The 15,266-nt window shown below is 40.0% G+C and overlaps 1 protein-coding gene across 2 annotated transcripts in view; it reads left to right on the top strand.

Annotated features, from left to right (window-relative positions):
* The window catches only part of TMEM39A (transmembrane protein 39A), a 224,362-nt gene that overhangs the window by 125,463 nt on the left and 83,633 nt on the right, over window positions 1–15,266 (top strand). For both annotated transcript variants that reach the window (XM_053705851.1, XM_053705852.1), the window contains exon 2: window positions 5,290–5,480. In XM_053705851.1, coding sequence (XP_053561826.1) covers window positions 5,368–5,480 — 113 coding nt within the window. In that variant the 5' untranslated portion in view covers window positions 5,290–5,367. The remainder of the gene's footprint in view (window positions 1–5,289; window positions 5,481–15,266) is intronic.

The following is a 15,266-nucleotide window of genomic DNA, read 5'->3' on the forward strand; positions in this document are numbered from 1 at the left end:
CAAGCTTGGTGGTGGGAGTGTCATGGTCTGGGCCTGCATGAGTGCTGACGGCACTGGGAGCTACAGCTCATTGAGGGAACCATGAATGCCAACATGTACTGTGACATACTGAAGCAGAGCATGATCCCCTCCCTTTGGAGACTGGGCCACAGGGCAGTATTCCAACATAACGACCCCAAATACACCTCCAAGACGACAACTGCCTTGCTAAAGAAGCTGAGGGTAAAGGTGATGGACTGGCCAAGCATGTCTCCAGACCTAAACCCTATTGAGCATCTGTGGGGCATCCTGAAATGGAAGGTGGGGGAGCGCAAGGTCTCTAACATCCACCAGCTCTGTGATGTCGTCATGGAGGAGTGGAAGAGGACTCCAGTGGCAACCTGTGAAGCTCTGGTGAACTCTATGCCCAAGAGGGTTAAGGCAGTGCTGGAAAATAATGGTGGCCACACAAAATATTGAAACTTTGGGCCCAATTTGGACATTTCCACTTAGGGGTGCACTAACTTTTGTTGCTAACGGTTTAGACATTAATGGCTGTGTGTTGAGTTATTTTGAGGGGACAGCAAATTTACACTGTTATACAGGCTGTACACTCACTACTTTACGTTGTAGCAAAGTGTAATTTCTTCAGTGTTGTCACATGAAAAGATATAATAAAATACAGGTAGCCCTCATTTTACGCCGGGGTTAGGTTCCAGAAGGAATGGTTGTAAATCGAAACTGTTGTAAATTGAAACCCAGTTTATAATGTAAGTCAATTGGAAGTGAGGGAGTTAGGTTCCAGGCCCCCTCAAAATTGTCATAAGTAACACGTAAAACATTATTTTTAAAGCTTTGAAATGAAGACTTTAAATGCTAAACAGCATTATAAACCTAATAAAATAATTACACAATACAGAATATATAATTAAACTAAGTTAAATGAACAAAAACATTTGCTAAACAGCATTATAAACCTAATAAAATAATCACACAACACAGACTTCACTTGCATTTTTCTGCAAACAGTTCTTTCTGTGCATTCGAATCTGGACTGATTTATAGACAGGAAGATCTTGTTCCTTTGAAATCTGTTCGATAGCTCAGGTCTGGCTAAACTGATTAATTTCAGCTTGCTTGCCTTTGCTGCAACACAAGCGGACATCTCCACCTACTGGCTATTTTAATCAATGCACTGCTTCTCAATGTTTTTCAATAGCAGTCACATGACTGGAAAAAAAGGTTGTTATTCTGAAACGGTGTAAATTGAACCGTTGTAAAACGAGGGCCACCTGTATTTACAAAAATGTGAGGGGTGCACTTAAGTTTGTTAGATACTGTATATAATTCTAAAGCTTTTTAATTAACTTTTATGATTTATTTTGTCTGGTTTTGTTGTAATTTAATTTGAGTAAAGCTGGAGTATGTTCAGTGCAATGCAGAACACTGACACTACTACATACTTGCACAGTTATTGGCTGATCGGTGCAAGAACTTGTTCATAGCTTTCCTCTAATTGGCTGTAGCAGATGAAGTAAGATAAACAACGTTTAAGAGGATTTTTCAAAGTGTGTCCTGGGCGTGCAAAATAATTCATATTTTTTCTATTATTTATTAAACTGACACCCACATATATATAAATTATTGTGATATATATATATATATATATATATATATATATATCACAAAAATTTGCAATGCAAAAAATTCTTCATAGAAAATGTTTTAAAAGCAGTTTTTTTGTAGTGACGGGACACACCCCTTGAAAAGCCTTTTGAGTGTTGTTTGTTATCTTCTTTACTGTGGCCAAATAGGGGTAGATATGAATGAGCGAGTGGGCCGCACTGGCAAACTGGTCTGGGTACAAATCCCATAACCCTGCAAAATTCACAGCCCTGGGTGCTCTCTGGCACTCACAGCCAGCTGCACAGCTTTTAGGGAGTTAACCCCAGACAAGCCTGGGTACAAAGCCGAAAGGGAAAATTACAAAACAAAATTATTAACACAACACAAGGGCCTGTTTGTATCTCAGTGTGTTTGATTGAGAGCATGCACTGTGTAACTGTAGGTAAGGGACCCAGGGAGGAAGAAAACTTGACAGGGCCCTGGGCCTATAACCATTTGGCCAAATGCTGTAACTAACTCTTCCATTTTGCTTGCAAGAGAGTGCCATGCTTTCTGTATGTAACTATTGTGGCCACATAGACAATTCTAAAGTTATGGGTCTCCATCAGTTTGTGATCATATACATCAGTGGTTCTCAACCAAAGTGACCTCAAGGCCCGGTAAATTTTAGCTAGACATGTCCGGGGCCGAGTAGTTTATTTATTTATATATATATATATATATATATATATATATATATATATATATATATATATATATATATATATATATATATATATAGTGAGCAGCAGGGGCGAGCTGATCAGCCAGGCAAATAGGACCTGGGCAAATAAGTGTGGGTTTAGTGGGGGCCCTGGCAGGGGTCTGTCGCTGTGAGGGCCATGGAGTGTGGGGTCTGGCCCTGGAGGTTGGGTGCCCTTTCTCTGGCCCTTAATGTTGGGGGTCCTGGCTCTGTAGGATGAGGGGCCTGTTGGGGGCAGGGCAGGAAGGCTACCATGTACATTTGCATACCATTTAATACATTTTGGTCAGTGTGAGACAGTGTTCCTGGGGCCTTGATTGGTCTCAGTCTGCACCTGGTTTGCAGTGGGGTAAGAGTGTGCAGTGGGGGCATGACAGGTCAGGGCCCACCAGCAGGGCTATCACGGCCCGGTACTGGGCCACGGCCCGGCTGTTGAGAAACCAGGATATACATAGTACAAAGAGGGAATACAACAAACATTGTTTCACTTTCTATAAGGGGTTGAACAAGTGAACTCCTGCAGACTTCTTGTTTTGCCTAATGTGATGAGTACTTCTGTAAGAGAAATTAGTGTGTTGGTAGGCAAGGAAAATCCATCACTTCTTCATAAGGGCACTGAGACCCCTTTAACAATCAAATAGCTAATGTATCATTGACAGATATTGTGTGAAGGTTTTGATATGAGAAACCTTAGTCTGCTCCAGATCAGCAATGCATTACTGGTAACTGGTTGAACGCAACTGGTGAGCCAATGACAAGAAGAAAGTGTCTAGCCACCAATCACTAGCTAGCTCCCAGTAGCGCATTGTTGCTCCATTTTTTTTATTTTTAACTTGTACACTTTTCTGAATCTTGAAAGTTCTATTTTTGCTTCCATTCCTTTTTAAAAGTAGGAGTTGTATTCTGTTCCAGTTAATAGTATTTATACCGTCTGTTGAACACGTTGGCACCTTGGTATACATTTGGCTTCTATAAATTAGGAGCAAATTGTTGAAAGCTTTCTACTATACCCAGATCTGTAAATTATTATTGCTTACTACATACTTTATATAAGTGGGTTAACGTAGTGGGGATAAATATGGTCATCCTTACCCAGCATTTACTACTACAGAAACTCTGTATCATAGCATGTAATAAGCTCAGGACTCCTAGAATTTTTCTGCATATATTTGATTGGCTATTCTGGTCTTCTACAGGGGAGCAAAATATACAGTTCTTTAACAGCCAGTGAATGATTTTATATAGTGATATTTATAGAAGAATCCAAAAGTTCAAAGCCAGACTTAGAATTTTAGTAGAAATGTCACGTTGGCGCCAGAGATTTGTCAAACCCTGTTCTTCGTTTTAAATAGATTTTCTTGCACAAATGAGCTTCTCATTTGTCATTAAAAAGGTCTGTACAGGGGTTAGACATAATATTGACTTTTTCATTAGCTTTATAGAGTCATAACTGCATAGCATATTCTAAAACGTTGTTTCTTAGGTAGTCGGGATAAATTACAAGTGAATACTGAAGCTACTACAAGTAACTGGCGTCGGCATTTCCACCTATAATTAATTATCTTGTATTCTCCAAAAGTGATTCTGTTTCAGATCTTGGGTGTGGGAATGTTCCAAGATAACACAGCAATCAAGTTATGTCACTGTGTAGGCTAATTTGTATGAGAATGCTTTCTAGGTTATCTGCTGTGTTCTCAAGATCTATTTCTTCTCATCTCTCAATTGCTTAGCTTTAGGAATTTGTTAGAGTTGCGTTTATTCTGTAGAATTATCTGTCTTGCTTCATAAAACTTGCCTTTAGTGCTTCTATCTTGAAAACACAGCAGTTAAGAAATACCTATAACCTACATGAATAATTTCTCATGTCTCTTGTTCCAGTTCTCATGTTCTCTGTAAGCTGTTCCCCTTGTATGTCTTTTAGCTTGTAAGCTGACAAGCCCATCTGTCCTGTAGGTCAACTCACATAAAAGTGGTGTAAACCAGATGGAAGCTCGGACGATGCTCTCTACCTCTTTATTAATGAGTACAATTTTATTTTTGTGAATATTACTCTGTAGTCATTCACCAAATGTCATAGTGTTGCTGATGGTGCTTTTATAAATAAATGGTGGTAGCAAAAGTAATGTTTGTAGTGATTGTCAGGATATTTATTGTATATGTTGATACTTCCCTTGTCTTGATGTTGGTCAATAAGATTCAAATCACTACAACAACCACTTCTTGCCAGTTCAGTTCTGTCAACTCTCCGCTTTGGCAGATATGGTCATTAGCTAGGCTTGTGACCCTCTTTACACTTTTGTATGCTTCTATATAATTAAAAGGCCTTCCGTTTTATATTTCAACAGAAGGTCTAGTTTTTTTGCATATCTTCAGATACAAAGTGCTGTTTCAAAGAAAATTGTGGCACCAAGATTTTTCCAGGCTTTAAAAACTTATTCACTGTGGAGGATGACACATTGTAATCCTCCTCACTAGGTCCAAAGTGTGGAGAACAAGGAGTTCCCTATCTGATCGTGGGGACCAATGCAGTCCCCTTCCACTTTGCCAGCTGCACTGGGAAATCCCCATGAAGCCACCAAATATGTGTATGATGACACCACAGGTAACAAGGAAGTCCCTTGTTTTGAAAGTTGCATTTGGGGGAGGGGGTTTTGTAAGCCCATATCTCAGCCCCCAGACAACTTACAGCCCCAAGATACCCTCATTTAAAAGAGGAGAGCTTGCTAATTTCAGATGTGAGGTTTTATGCCCCTATAAAGTTCCAGGTGATTTCCACACAAATGAGAACCTACAACAGCTCTTAGTTTCTAACTGTTTTTATTGTTTTTTTGAAGTAAAGTTTATTTTAACCAAGGCATTTAAGTCCCTTTAGGTAGCACCTGTTTTGACCGTGCAGTATAAATCTCATGTTGGTAACTGTGTTGTGTGCCTTTTTTTTTCAGGGCTAAGTTTTGCAAGCTGTATTTGAGGCTTCAAAGGGGAGCCGACTGGTGGTTCTGGACTTGGACTGGCACCTTGTCATGCCCGGTGGAAGAAGGGGTCCTAGTCGGCAGCAACTGAGCCGTTCCGCTTTGCCTTCTCTGCAGACTTTGGTTGGTGGTTCTTGTGGAAATGGCACTGGGCTGAGGAACAGGTAAGGAAGGCCATTACTTAGGCATGCAGGTAATCATTTCTCCTATCAGAGCCTATGAGCTCCATCCAGCCTACATTGTCTCAATAAAACCAAGATGCTACTTGTGTTTCATATAAAGTTCTAGGAAATAATATGCAGATTTTTTCCTTCAAATCCTTTAAAGATAGTGTCCTTCCACCTATTTAGCCCATGATCTTAAAGGGACATGAAACCCAAAACATTTTTTTCATGATTCATATATATATATATATATATATATATATATATATATATATATATATATATATATAATATAATTTTAAACAACTTTCTAATTTACTTCTATTATTGAATCTGTTTCATTCTCTTGGTATCATTTGTTAAAGGAGCAGCAATGCACTGCTGGTTTCTAACTGGACACATGGTTGAGCCAATCACAATCAATATATATATATATATGCAGCCACCAATCAGCAGCTAGAACCTAGGTTCTCTGCTGCCCCTGAGCTTGCCTCGATAAACCTTTCAGCAAAGAATAACAAGAGAAGGAAGCAAATTAAATAATAGAAGTAAATTTGAAAGTTGTTTAAAATTGTATTCTCTATCTGAATCATGAAATAAAAATTTTGGGTTTCATGTCCCTTTTACGGGGACATAAAAGTTGAATGTGTTAGAGTATTTTATTATTGCTATTTTACTTTCATGTAACAATGTGTTTACCCCTGCAAAGAGAATAAATGCATAGTTAAATTTGTCTCTAGAGCAGTGATGCACCCCTGGGACCCAGTTGACCACATCTGGTGAGCAAATGACAAGAAACATGTGTGTAGCCACCAATCACCAGCTAGCTCCTAGAAGTGCATAGCTGCTCCTGAACCTAACTAGGTATGCTTTTCAACAAAGGATGCTTTTTAACAAAGCTATCGAGAGAACTATGTAAACTTGATAGTAGAGGTAAATTGAAAAGTCTCTTAAAGTCACATGTTTCTCCAACATTGGTGTGTCCGGTCCACGGCGTCATCCTTACTTGTGGGAATATCTCTTCCCCAACAGGAAATGGCAAAGAGTCCCAGCAAAGCTGGCCATATAGTCCCTCCTAGGCTCCGCCCACCCCAGTCATTCTCTTTGCCGTTGCACAGGCAACATCTCCACGGAGATGGTTAAGAGTTTTTTGGTGTTTAAATGTAGTTTTTTATTCTTCTATCAAGCGTTTGTTATTTTAAAATAGTGCTGGTATGTACTATTTACTCTGAAACAGAAAAGGATGAGGATTTCTGTTTGTGAGAGGTAGATGATTTTAGCAGACAGTAACTAAAATCGATTGCTGTTTCCACATAGGACTGTTGAGATGAAGTAACTTCAGTTGGGGGAAACAGTTAGCAGACTTTTCTGCTTAAGGTATGACTAGACATATTTCTAACAAGACCATGTAATGCTGGAAGGCTGTCATTTCCCCTCATGGGGACCGGTAAGCCATTTTCTTTCAAGCAAACAGAATAAAGGGCTTAATATGGGCTATAAAACTGGTAGACACTTTTTTGGGCTAAATCGATTGCTTTATTTGGACATTTTATACATGTTTATGCTGATAATTCACATTTATAAACTTGGGGAACGTTTTTTAACGGCAGGCACTATGTTAGACACCTTTTCCAGTCAGGGAGGGCCTTCCCAGTTGTAGGCTGAGCCTCATTTTCGCGCCATTACTGCGCAGTTGTTTTTGAGAGCAAGACATGCAGATGCATGTTTGAGGATCTGAAAATAGCTGAAAAAGTTTCTAGAAGGCGTCATTTGGTATCGTATTCCCCTCTGGGCTTGGTTAGGTCGCAGCAAAGGCTATAGCTGGGACTGTATAGGGGTTAAAATTGTAAACGGCTCCGGTTCCGTTATTTTAAGGGTTAAAGCTCTGAAAATTGTGCAAGTGTGCAATACTCTTAATGCTTTAAGACACTGTGGTGAAATTTTGGCAATTTTTGAACAATTCCTTCATACTTTTTCACATATTCAGTAATAAAGTGTTTCTGTTTAAAATTTAAAGAGACAGTAACGGTTTTGTTTTAAAACGGTTTTTGTGCTTTATTGACAAGTTTATGCCTGTTTAACATGTATGTGCCTTCGGATAAGCTATGTTCTATATGTATGAAAGCCAATGTGTCTCCCCATTTAAATTTGTGTGATAATTGTGCCATAGCGTCCAAACAAAGTAAGGACAGTACTGCCACAGATAATGAAATTGCCCAAGATGATTCCTCAGATGAGGGGAGTAGACATGATACTACATCATCTCCTACTGTGTCTACACCAGTTTTGCCCACGCAGGAGGCCCCTAGTACATCTAGCGCGCCAATGCTTATTACCATGCAACAATTGACGGCTGTAATGGATAACTCCATAGCAAATATTTTATCCAAAATGCCTACATATCAGAGAAAGCGCGATTGCTCTGTTTTAAACACTGAAGAGCAGGAGGGCGCTGATGATAATTGTTCTGTCATACCCTCACACCAATCTGAAGTGGCCATGAGGGAGGTTTTGTCAGATGGGGAAATTTCAGATTCAGGAAAAATTTCTCAACAAGCTGAACCTGATGTTGTGACATTTAAATTTAAATTAGAACATCTCCGCGCACTGCTTAAGGAGGTGTTATCTACTCTGGATGATTGTGACAACTTGGTCATTCCAGAGAAATTATGCAAGATGGACAAGTTCCTAGAGGTTCCGGTGCACCCCGACGCTTTTCCTATACCCAAGCGGGTGGCGGACATAGTAAATAAGGAGTGGGAAAAGCCCGGCATACCTTTTTGTTCCCCCCCCTATATTTAAGAAATTATTTCCTATTGTCGACCCCAGAAAGGACTTATGGCAGACAGTCCCTAAGGTCGAGGGGGCAGTTTCTACTCTAAACAAGCGCACTACTATTCCTATCGAGGATAGTTGTTCTTTCAAAGATCCTATGGATAAAAAATTGGAGGGTTTGCTTAAAAAGATTTTTGTACAGCAAGGTTACCTTCTACAACCCATTTCGTGCATTGTTCCTGTCACTACAGCAGCGTGGTTCTGGTTCGAAGAACTAGAAAAGTCGCTCAGTAGAGAGACTACATATGAGGAGGTTATGGACAGAGTTCACGCACTTAAGTTGGCTAACTCTTTTATTTTAGATGCCGCTTTGCAATTAGCTAGATTAGCGGCGAAAAATTCAGGGTTTGCAATTGTGGCGCGCAGAGCGCTTTGGCTAAAGTCTTGGTCAGCGGATGTATCATCCAAGACAAAATTGCTTAACATCCCTTTCAAAGGTAAAACTCTATTTGGACCAGAATTGAAAGAGATTATCTCAGACATCACTGGGGGAAAGGGCCACGCCCTTCCACAAGACAGGCCTTTCAAGGCTAAGAATAAGTCTAATTTTCGTTCCTTTCGCAATTTCAGGAACGGACCGGCCTCTAATTCTGCATCCTCTAAGCAAGAGGGTAATGCCTCACAACCCAAACCAGCCTGGAAACCGATGCAAGGCTGGAACAAGGGTAAGCAGGCCAAGAAGCCTGCTGCTGCTAACAAAACAGCATGAAGGAGTAGCCCCCGATCCGGGACCGGATCTAGTAGGGGGCAGACTCTCTCTCTTTGCTCAGGCTTGGGCAAGAGATGTTCAGGATCCCTGGGCACTAGAAATAGTTTCTCAGGGTTATCTTCTGGAATTCAGGGAACTACCCCCAAGGGGAAGGTTCCACATGTCTCACTTATCCTTAAACCAAATAAAGAGACAGGCGTTCTTACATTGTGTAGAAGACCTGTTAAAGATGGGAGTGATACACCCAGTTCCAATAAAGGAACAAGGAATGGGATTTTATTCAAATCTGTTCGTAGTTCCCAAAAAAGAGGGAACCTTCAGACCGATTTTGGATTTGAAGATCTTAAACAAATTTCTCAGGGTACCATCGTTCAAGATGGAAACCATTCGAACGATTCTACCCACTATCCAGGAAGGTCAATTTATGACTACCGTGGATCTAAAGGATGCGTACCTACATATTCCTATCCACAAAGAACATCATCAGTTCCTAAGGTTTGCCTTTCTGGACAAACATTACCAGTTTGTGGCCCTCCCATTCGGGTTAGCCACTGCTCCAAGGATTTTCACAAAGGTACTCGGGTCCCTTCTAGCGGTTCTAAGACAGAGGGGCATTGCAGTAGTACCATACTTGGACGACATTCTAATACAAGCGTCGTCCCTGTCAAAAGCAAAGGCTCATACAGACATCGTTCTAGCCTTTCTCAGATCACACGGATGGAAGGTGAACATAGAAAAAAGTTCTCTGTCTCCGTCAACAAGAGTTCCCTTCTTGGGAACAATTATAGATTCCTTAGAAATTAGGATTTTTCTGACAGAGGTCAGAAAATCAAAACTTCTAAGCACTTGTCAAGTTCTTCATTCTGTTCCACGTCCTTCCATAGCGCAGTGCATGGAAGTAGTAGGGTTGATGGTTGCAGCAATGGACATAGTTCCTTTTGCACGAATTCATCTAAGACCATTACAACTGTGCATGCTCAAACAGTGGAATGGGGACTATACAGACTTGTCTCCAGTGATTCAAGTAGATCAGAAGACCAGAGACTCACTCCGTTAGTGGCTAACCCAGGATCACCTGTCCCAGGGAATGAGCTTCCGCAGGCCAGAGTGGGTCATCGTCACGACCAACGCCAGTCTAGTGGGCTGGGGCGCGGTCTGGGACTCCCTGAAAGCTCAGGGTCTATGGTCTCGGGAAGAGTCTCTTCTCCCGATAAACATTCTGGAACTGAGAGCGATATTCAATACTCTCAGGGCTTGGCCTCGACTAGCAAAGGCCAGATTCATAAGATTCCAATCAGACAACATGACGACTGTTGCTTACATCAACCATCAGGGGGGAACAAGGAGTTCCCTGGCGATGAGAGAAGTGACCAAAATCATAAAATGGGCGGAGGATCACTCCTGCTACCTATCTGCGATCCACATCCCAGGAGTGGAAAACTGGGAGGCGGATTATCTGAGTCGTCAGACATTCCATCCGGGGGAGTGGGAACTCCACCCGGAGATTTTTGCCCAGTTGATTCAATTATGGGGCATTCCAGACATGGATCTGATGGCGTCTCGTCAGAACTTCAAGGTTCCTTGCTACGGGTCCAGATCCAGGGATCCCAAGGCGACTCTAGTAGATGCACTAGTAGCACCTTGGACCTTCAACCTAGCTTATGTATTTCCACCGTTTCCTCTCATTCCCAGGCTGGTAGCCAGGATCAAACAGGAGAGGGCCTCGGTGATCTTGATAGCTCCTGCATGGCCACGCAGGACTTGGTATGCAGACCTGGTGAATATGTCATCGGTTCCACCATGGAAGCTACCTTTGAGACAGGACCTTCTTGTTCAGGGTCCATTCGAACATCCAAATCTGGTCTCCCTCCAGCTGACGGCTTGGAGATTGAACGCTTGATCCTATCAAAGCGTGGGTTTTCAGATTCTGTGATAGATACTCTAGTTCAGGCCAGAAAACCAGTAACTAGAAAGATTTACCATAAAATATGGAAAATATATATCTGTTGGTGTGAATCCAAAGGGTTCCCATGGAATAAGATAAAAATTCCTAAGATTCTCTCCTTTCTACAAGAAGGTTTGGAGAAAGGATTATCTGCAAGTTCTCTAAAGGGACAGATCTCTGCTTTATCTGTCTTACTACATAAAAGACTGGCAGCTGTGCCAGATGTTCAAGCATTTGTTCAGGCTCTGGTTAGGATCAAGCCTGTTTGCAGACCTTTGACTCCTCCCTGGAGTCTAAATCTAGTTCTTTCAGTTCTTCAAGGGGTTCCGTTTGAACCTTTACATTCCATAGATATTAAGTTACTATCTTGGAAAGTTTCTTCTGCTAGAAGAGTTTCAGAGTTATATGCTTTGCAGTGTTCTCCGCCTTATCTGGTGTTCCATGCAGATAAGGTGGTCTTGCGTACTAAGCCTGGTTTTCTTCCAAAGGTTGTTTCTAACAAGAATATTAACCAGGAGATAGTTGTACTTCTTTATGTCCGAATCCAGTGTCAAAGAAGGAACGTTTGTTACGTTTGTTACACAATTTGGACGTAGTCCGTGCTCTAAAATTCTATTTAGAGGCTACAAAAGATTTCAGACAAACATCTTCTTTGTTTGTCGTCTATTCTGGTAAAAGGAGAGGTCAAAAAGCAACTTCTACCTCTCTTTCCTTTTGGCTTAAAAGCATCATCCGATTGGCTTACGAGACTGTGGGACGGCAGCCTCCTGAAAGAATCACGGCTCACTCCACTAGGGCTGTGGCTTACACATGGGCCTTCAAGAACAAGGCTTCTGTTGACCAGATATGTAAGGCAGCGACTTGGTCTTCACTGCACACTTTTGCCAAATTTTACAAATTTGATACTTTTGCTTCTTCGGAGGCTATTTTTGGGAGAAAAGTTTTGCAAGCCGTGGTGCCTTCCGTTTAGGTAACCTGATTTGCTCCCTCCCTTCATCCGTGTCCTAAAGCTTTGGTATTGGTTCCCACAAGTAAGGATGACGCCGTGGACCGGACACACCAATGTTGGAGAAAACAGAATTTATGCTTACCTGATAAATTACTTTCTCCAACGGTGTGTCCGGTCCACGGCCCGCCCTGGTTTTTTTAATCAGGTCTGATGAATTATTTTCTCTAACTACAGTCACCACTGTACCATATGGTTTCTCCTATATTTTTCCTCCTGTCCGTCGGTCGAATGACTGGGGTGGGCGGAGCCTAGGAGGGACTATATGGCCAGCTTTGCTGGGACTCTTTGCCATTTCCTGTTGGGGAAGAGATATTCCCACAAGTAAGGATGACGCCGTGGACCGGACACACCGTTGGAGAAAGTAATTTATCAGGTAAGCATAAATTCTGTTTTTATCTGAATCATGAAAGTTTAATTTTGACTTCCATGCTCCTTTAAAGTGCACAATGGGGGCTAGATTTATCAATCTGGAGACATTATGTAAACCTGACTGCATTTCATAGGAAATTGTGGGGCACATTTGTTCCCCATATTTAGTGGTGAAACTGATAAGGGCATTTATCTCATGATAAATAAACCCCTAGGAACATGTTGTGATATACTTGAAGTTGCCCTTTTCTGCATTTTAAAGACACTTGTCTTTTAATATTTGGAACTCACTGAATCCTCCCTTTAAAAAAAGAAATCAAATTGTGGCAGAACAAATCCCTTAACATGTTTGAAATCGGAGGCTGGATAGATTAGAGAGATTTTACCTAAATCTGTACCCTTCAGGAGGTACAAGATACACTTCAACACTCAAATCTTTCAGTAAGGAGAAAATATAACTTTATTTAGTGTAACTATACCATTTCATTTTATAGAATCAAAATACAAAACAGAAATTCTATGCTGTGTCCTCTGAACCCCATAGTGATGTGCTGTGAATAATGAATCATTTATACTGACATTTTTTTGGGATATCTGCAGCAAACCACCCAGCTGGTTTTGATATTTTGGGAATGCCATACATGATTTTTCTACATTATGGAAATCTTTTTTCAAGCAAAAAAAGGTTGCACTAGTTGTATGGTTGTATTGTCCACCTTAAAGGGATATTAAATCTTTTTTTTTTTTTCTTTCACGATTCAGATAGAGCAGGTATTTTTAAGCAACTTTCTAATTTACTCTTATTATCAATTTTTCTTTGTTCTTTTGCTATTTGTATTTGAAAAATCAGGAATCTAAGCTTAGGAGTTGGTCCATTTCTAGTTCAGCACCTGGGTAGCGCTTGCTGATTGTTGGGTAAATTCACTGTGTAGCCACCAACAAGCAAACACTACCCAGGGTTCTGAACCAAAAATGGGACAGGTCCTAAGCTTAGATTTCTGCCATTTTCAAATAAAGATAGCAAGAGAACAAAGAAAAAAATGATAATAGGGTTACATTATGTCAGTATATGGCCGGGTTATAATACAATATATTTAATAATTATTCTTTAAAATAAACCCCCAATAAAATGCATATACAAAACAATAAAATTAATTTAAATTCCTAAATTCTTTATATTAGTTAAAATTTATAGACACATTGAATTATATTTCTAGAAAACCTGATATGAATCAATACTATACAAGTTTAAACTCCTACAATATTCTTTACACATCAAACCAAATGTACCTTTAGAATTAACCTTATTCACAATTGAATTGTATTACCTCACCACAATGAAATACCAGAATCTTCCGTTATTAACCAATAATTCTAGTTCAATGCTCAATATGGATTACCCACTTACTATGCTTAATTAATAACTACCAGGGGATATAATCACAATAACCAGTTTATGTACGGTTCTGAAAGAGTTCACTATAATAACTGACTTATAAATCTGGAGTATAAAACCCTGTCTAGTAAATAAATTATTTAGCAATAATTACTAGTTAAGACTACACAGTACTATGAATGCAAGCTAAAATACAAAGTGCTCCCTTGAATCTATTAACTGCAGTTTGATTGTAGCAATAATGAATGTATTTGCTTTAAAATATCATATTAAAGAATTCACACATTACCAACATGAGCCAATTTAGTATTTCAATCTTTTCCAAGTATTTTCAGATCACCTCATATGAAGTTATCGCATAGATCAAGAAGTTAGTCTCAGCTTTTTGCTTAAGTGATTGTGTCCCAAGTATGGCAGCCAGTTATTCAATCACCAGTATCAGCAGACAAAAGAAACAGTTTTTTGGTTACGCCCACAGTGCTTGTATTGGATTAGCCCTAACGGAGCTTGTCCCTAGTCCGCCCTTAGAGTTGAAACATTTGATTGGCTATTTGGATTTGCATGTGTTCTAATAGATAATTCATTTGGTTGTCATACCAGTTTTAATCCCCTAGGGGGCAGCAGCCAACCAGCAATACAATCCTACCATTCATTTTTGCTACATTCCAAATATCTCCTTATATTGTTTATATTCAACATAATATAATTCCCAGCATCAACAAGTCACATGTTCCATGTGTATTGGACCATGTCATACTATTCATCCTGATTATTTTAATATGAAACATCAGTATGTTTCTAGTGATTATTTTAATAAGCAATTACACTGTCAGTTATTTGCTCTCTCCCAGAATCATAGCATTTAACATCCTTGCATATATTCATACAAACACAGCATATTTCACATTCCTAATAATTTTTGAATGCATGAAACATCAGATGTTGGTCTGAAATGAGAGAAATAGTGTTGTTAAAAATGTCAAACATGTATACATCTATTAATGCAGATATTATTCAAGCTTTGCAAATATTTATCTAATATGTTGCTATTAGTCACTGCTTCTTAGGTCCACAAATATACATTTCTCCAACATAGGTGTGTCCGGTCCACGGCGTCATCCTTACTTGTGGGATATTCTCTTCCCCAACAGGAAATGGCAAAGAGCCCAGCAAAGCTGGTCACATGATCCCTCCTAGGCTCCGCCTACCCCAGTCATTCTCTTTGCCGTTGTACAGGCAACATCTCCACGGAGATGGCTTAGAGTTTTTTAGTGTTTAACTGTAGTTTTTATTATTCAATCAAGAGTTTGTTATTTTAAAATAGTGCTGGTATGTACTATTTACTCAGAAACAGAAAAGAGATGAAGATTTCTGTTTGTATGAGGAAAATGATTTTAGCACCGTAACTAAAATCCATGGCTGTTCCACACAGGACTGTTGAGAGCAATTAACTTCAGTTGGGGGAACAGTGTGCAGTCTCTTACTGCTTGAGGTATGACACATTCTAACAAGACGATGTAATG

Source organism: Bombina bombina, chromosome 3 (genome assembly GCF_027579735.1).
Source record: "Bombina bombina isolate aBomBom1 chromosome 3, aBomBom1.pri, whole genome shotgun sequence".
NCBI classification, from domain to species: Eukaryota; Metazoa; Chordata; class Amphibia; order Anura; family Bombinatoridae; genus Bombina; species Bombina bombina.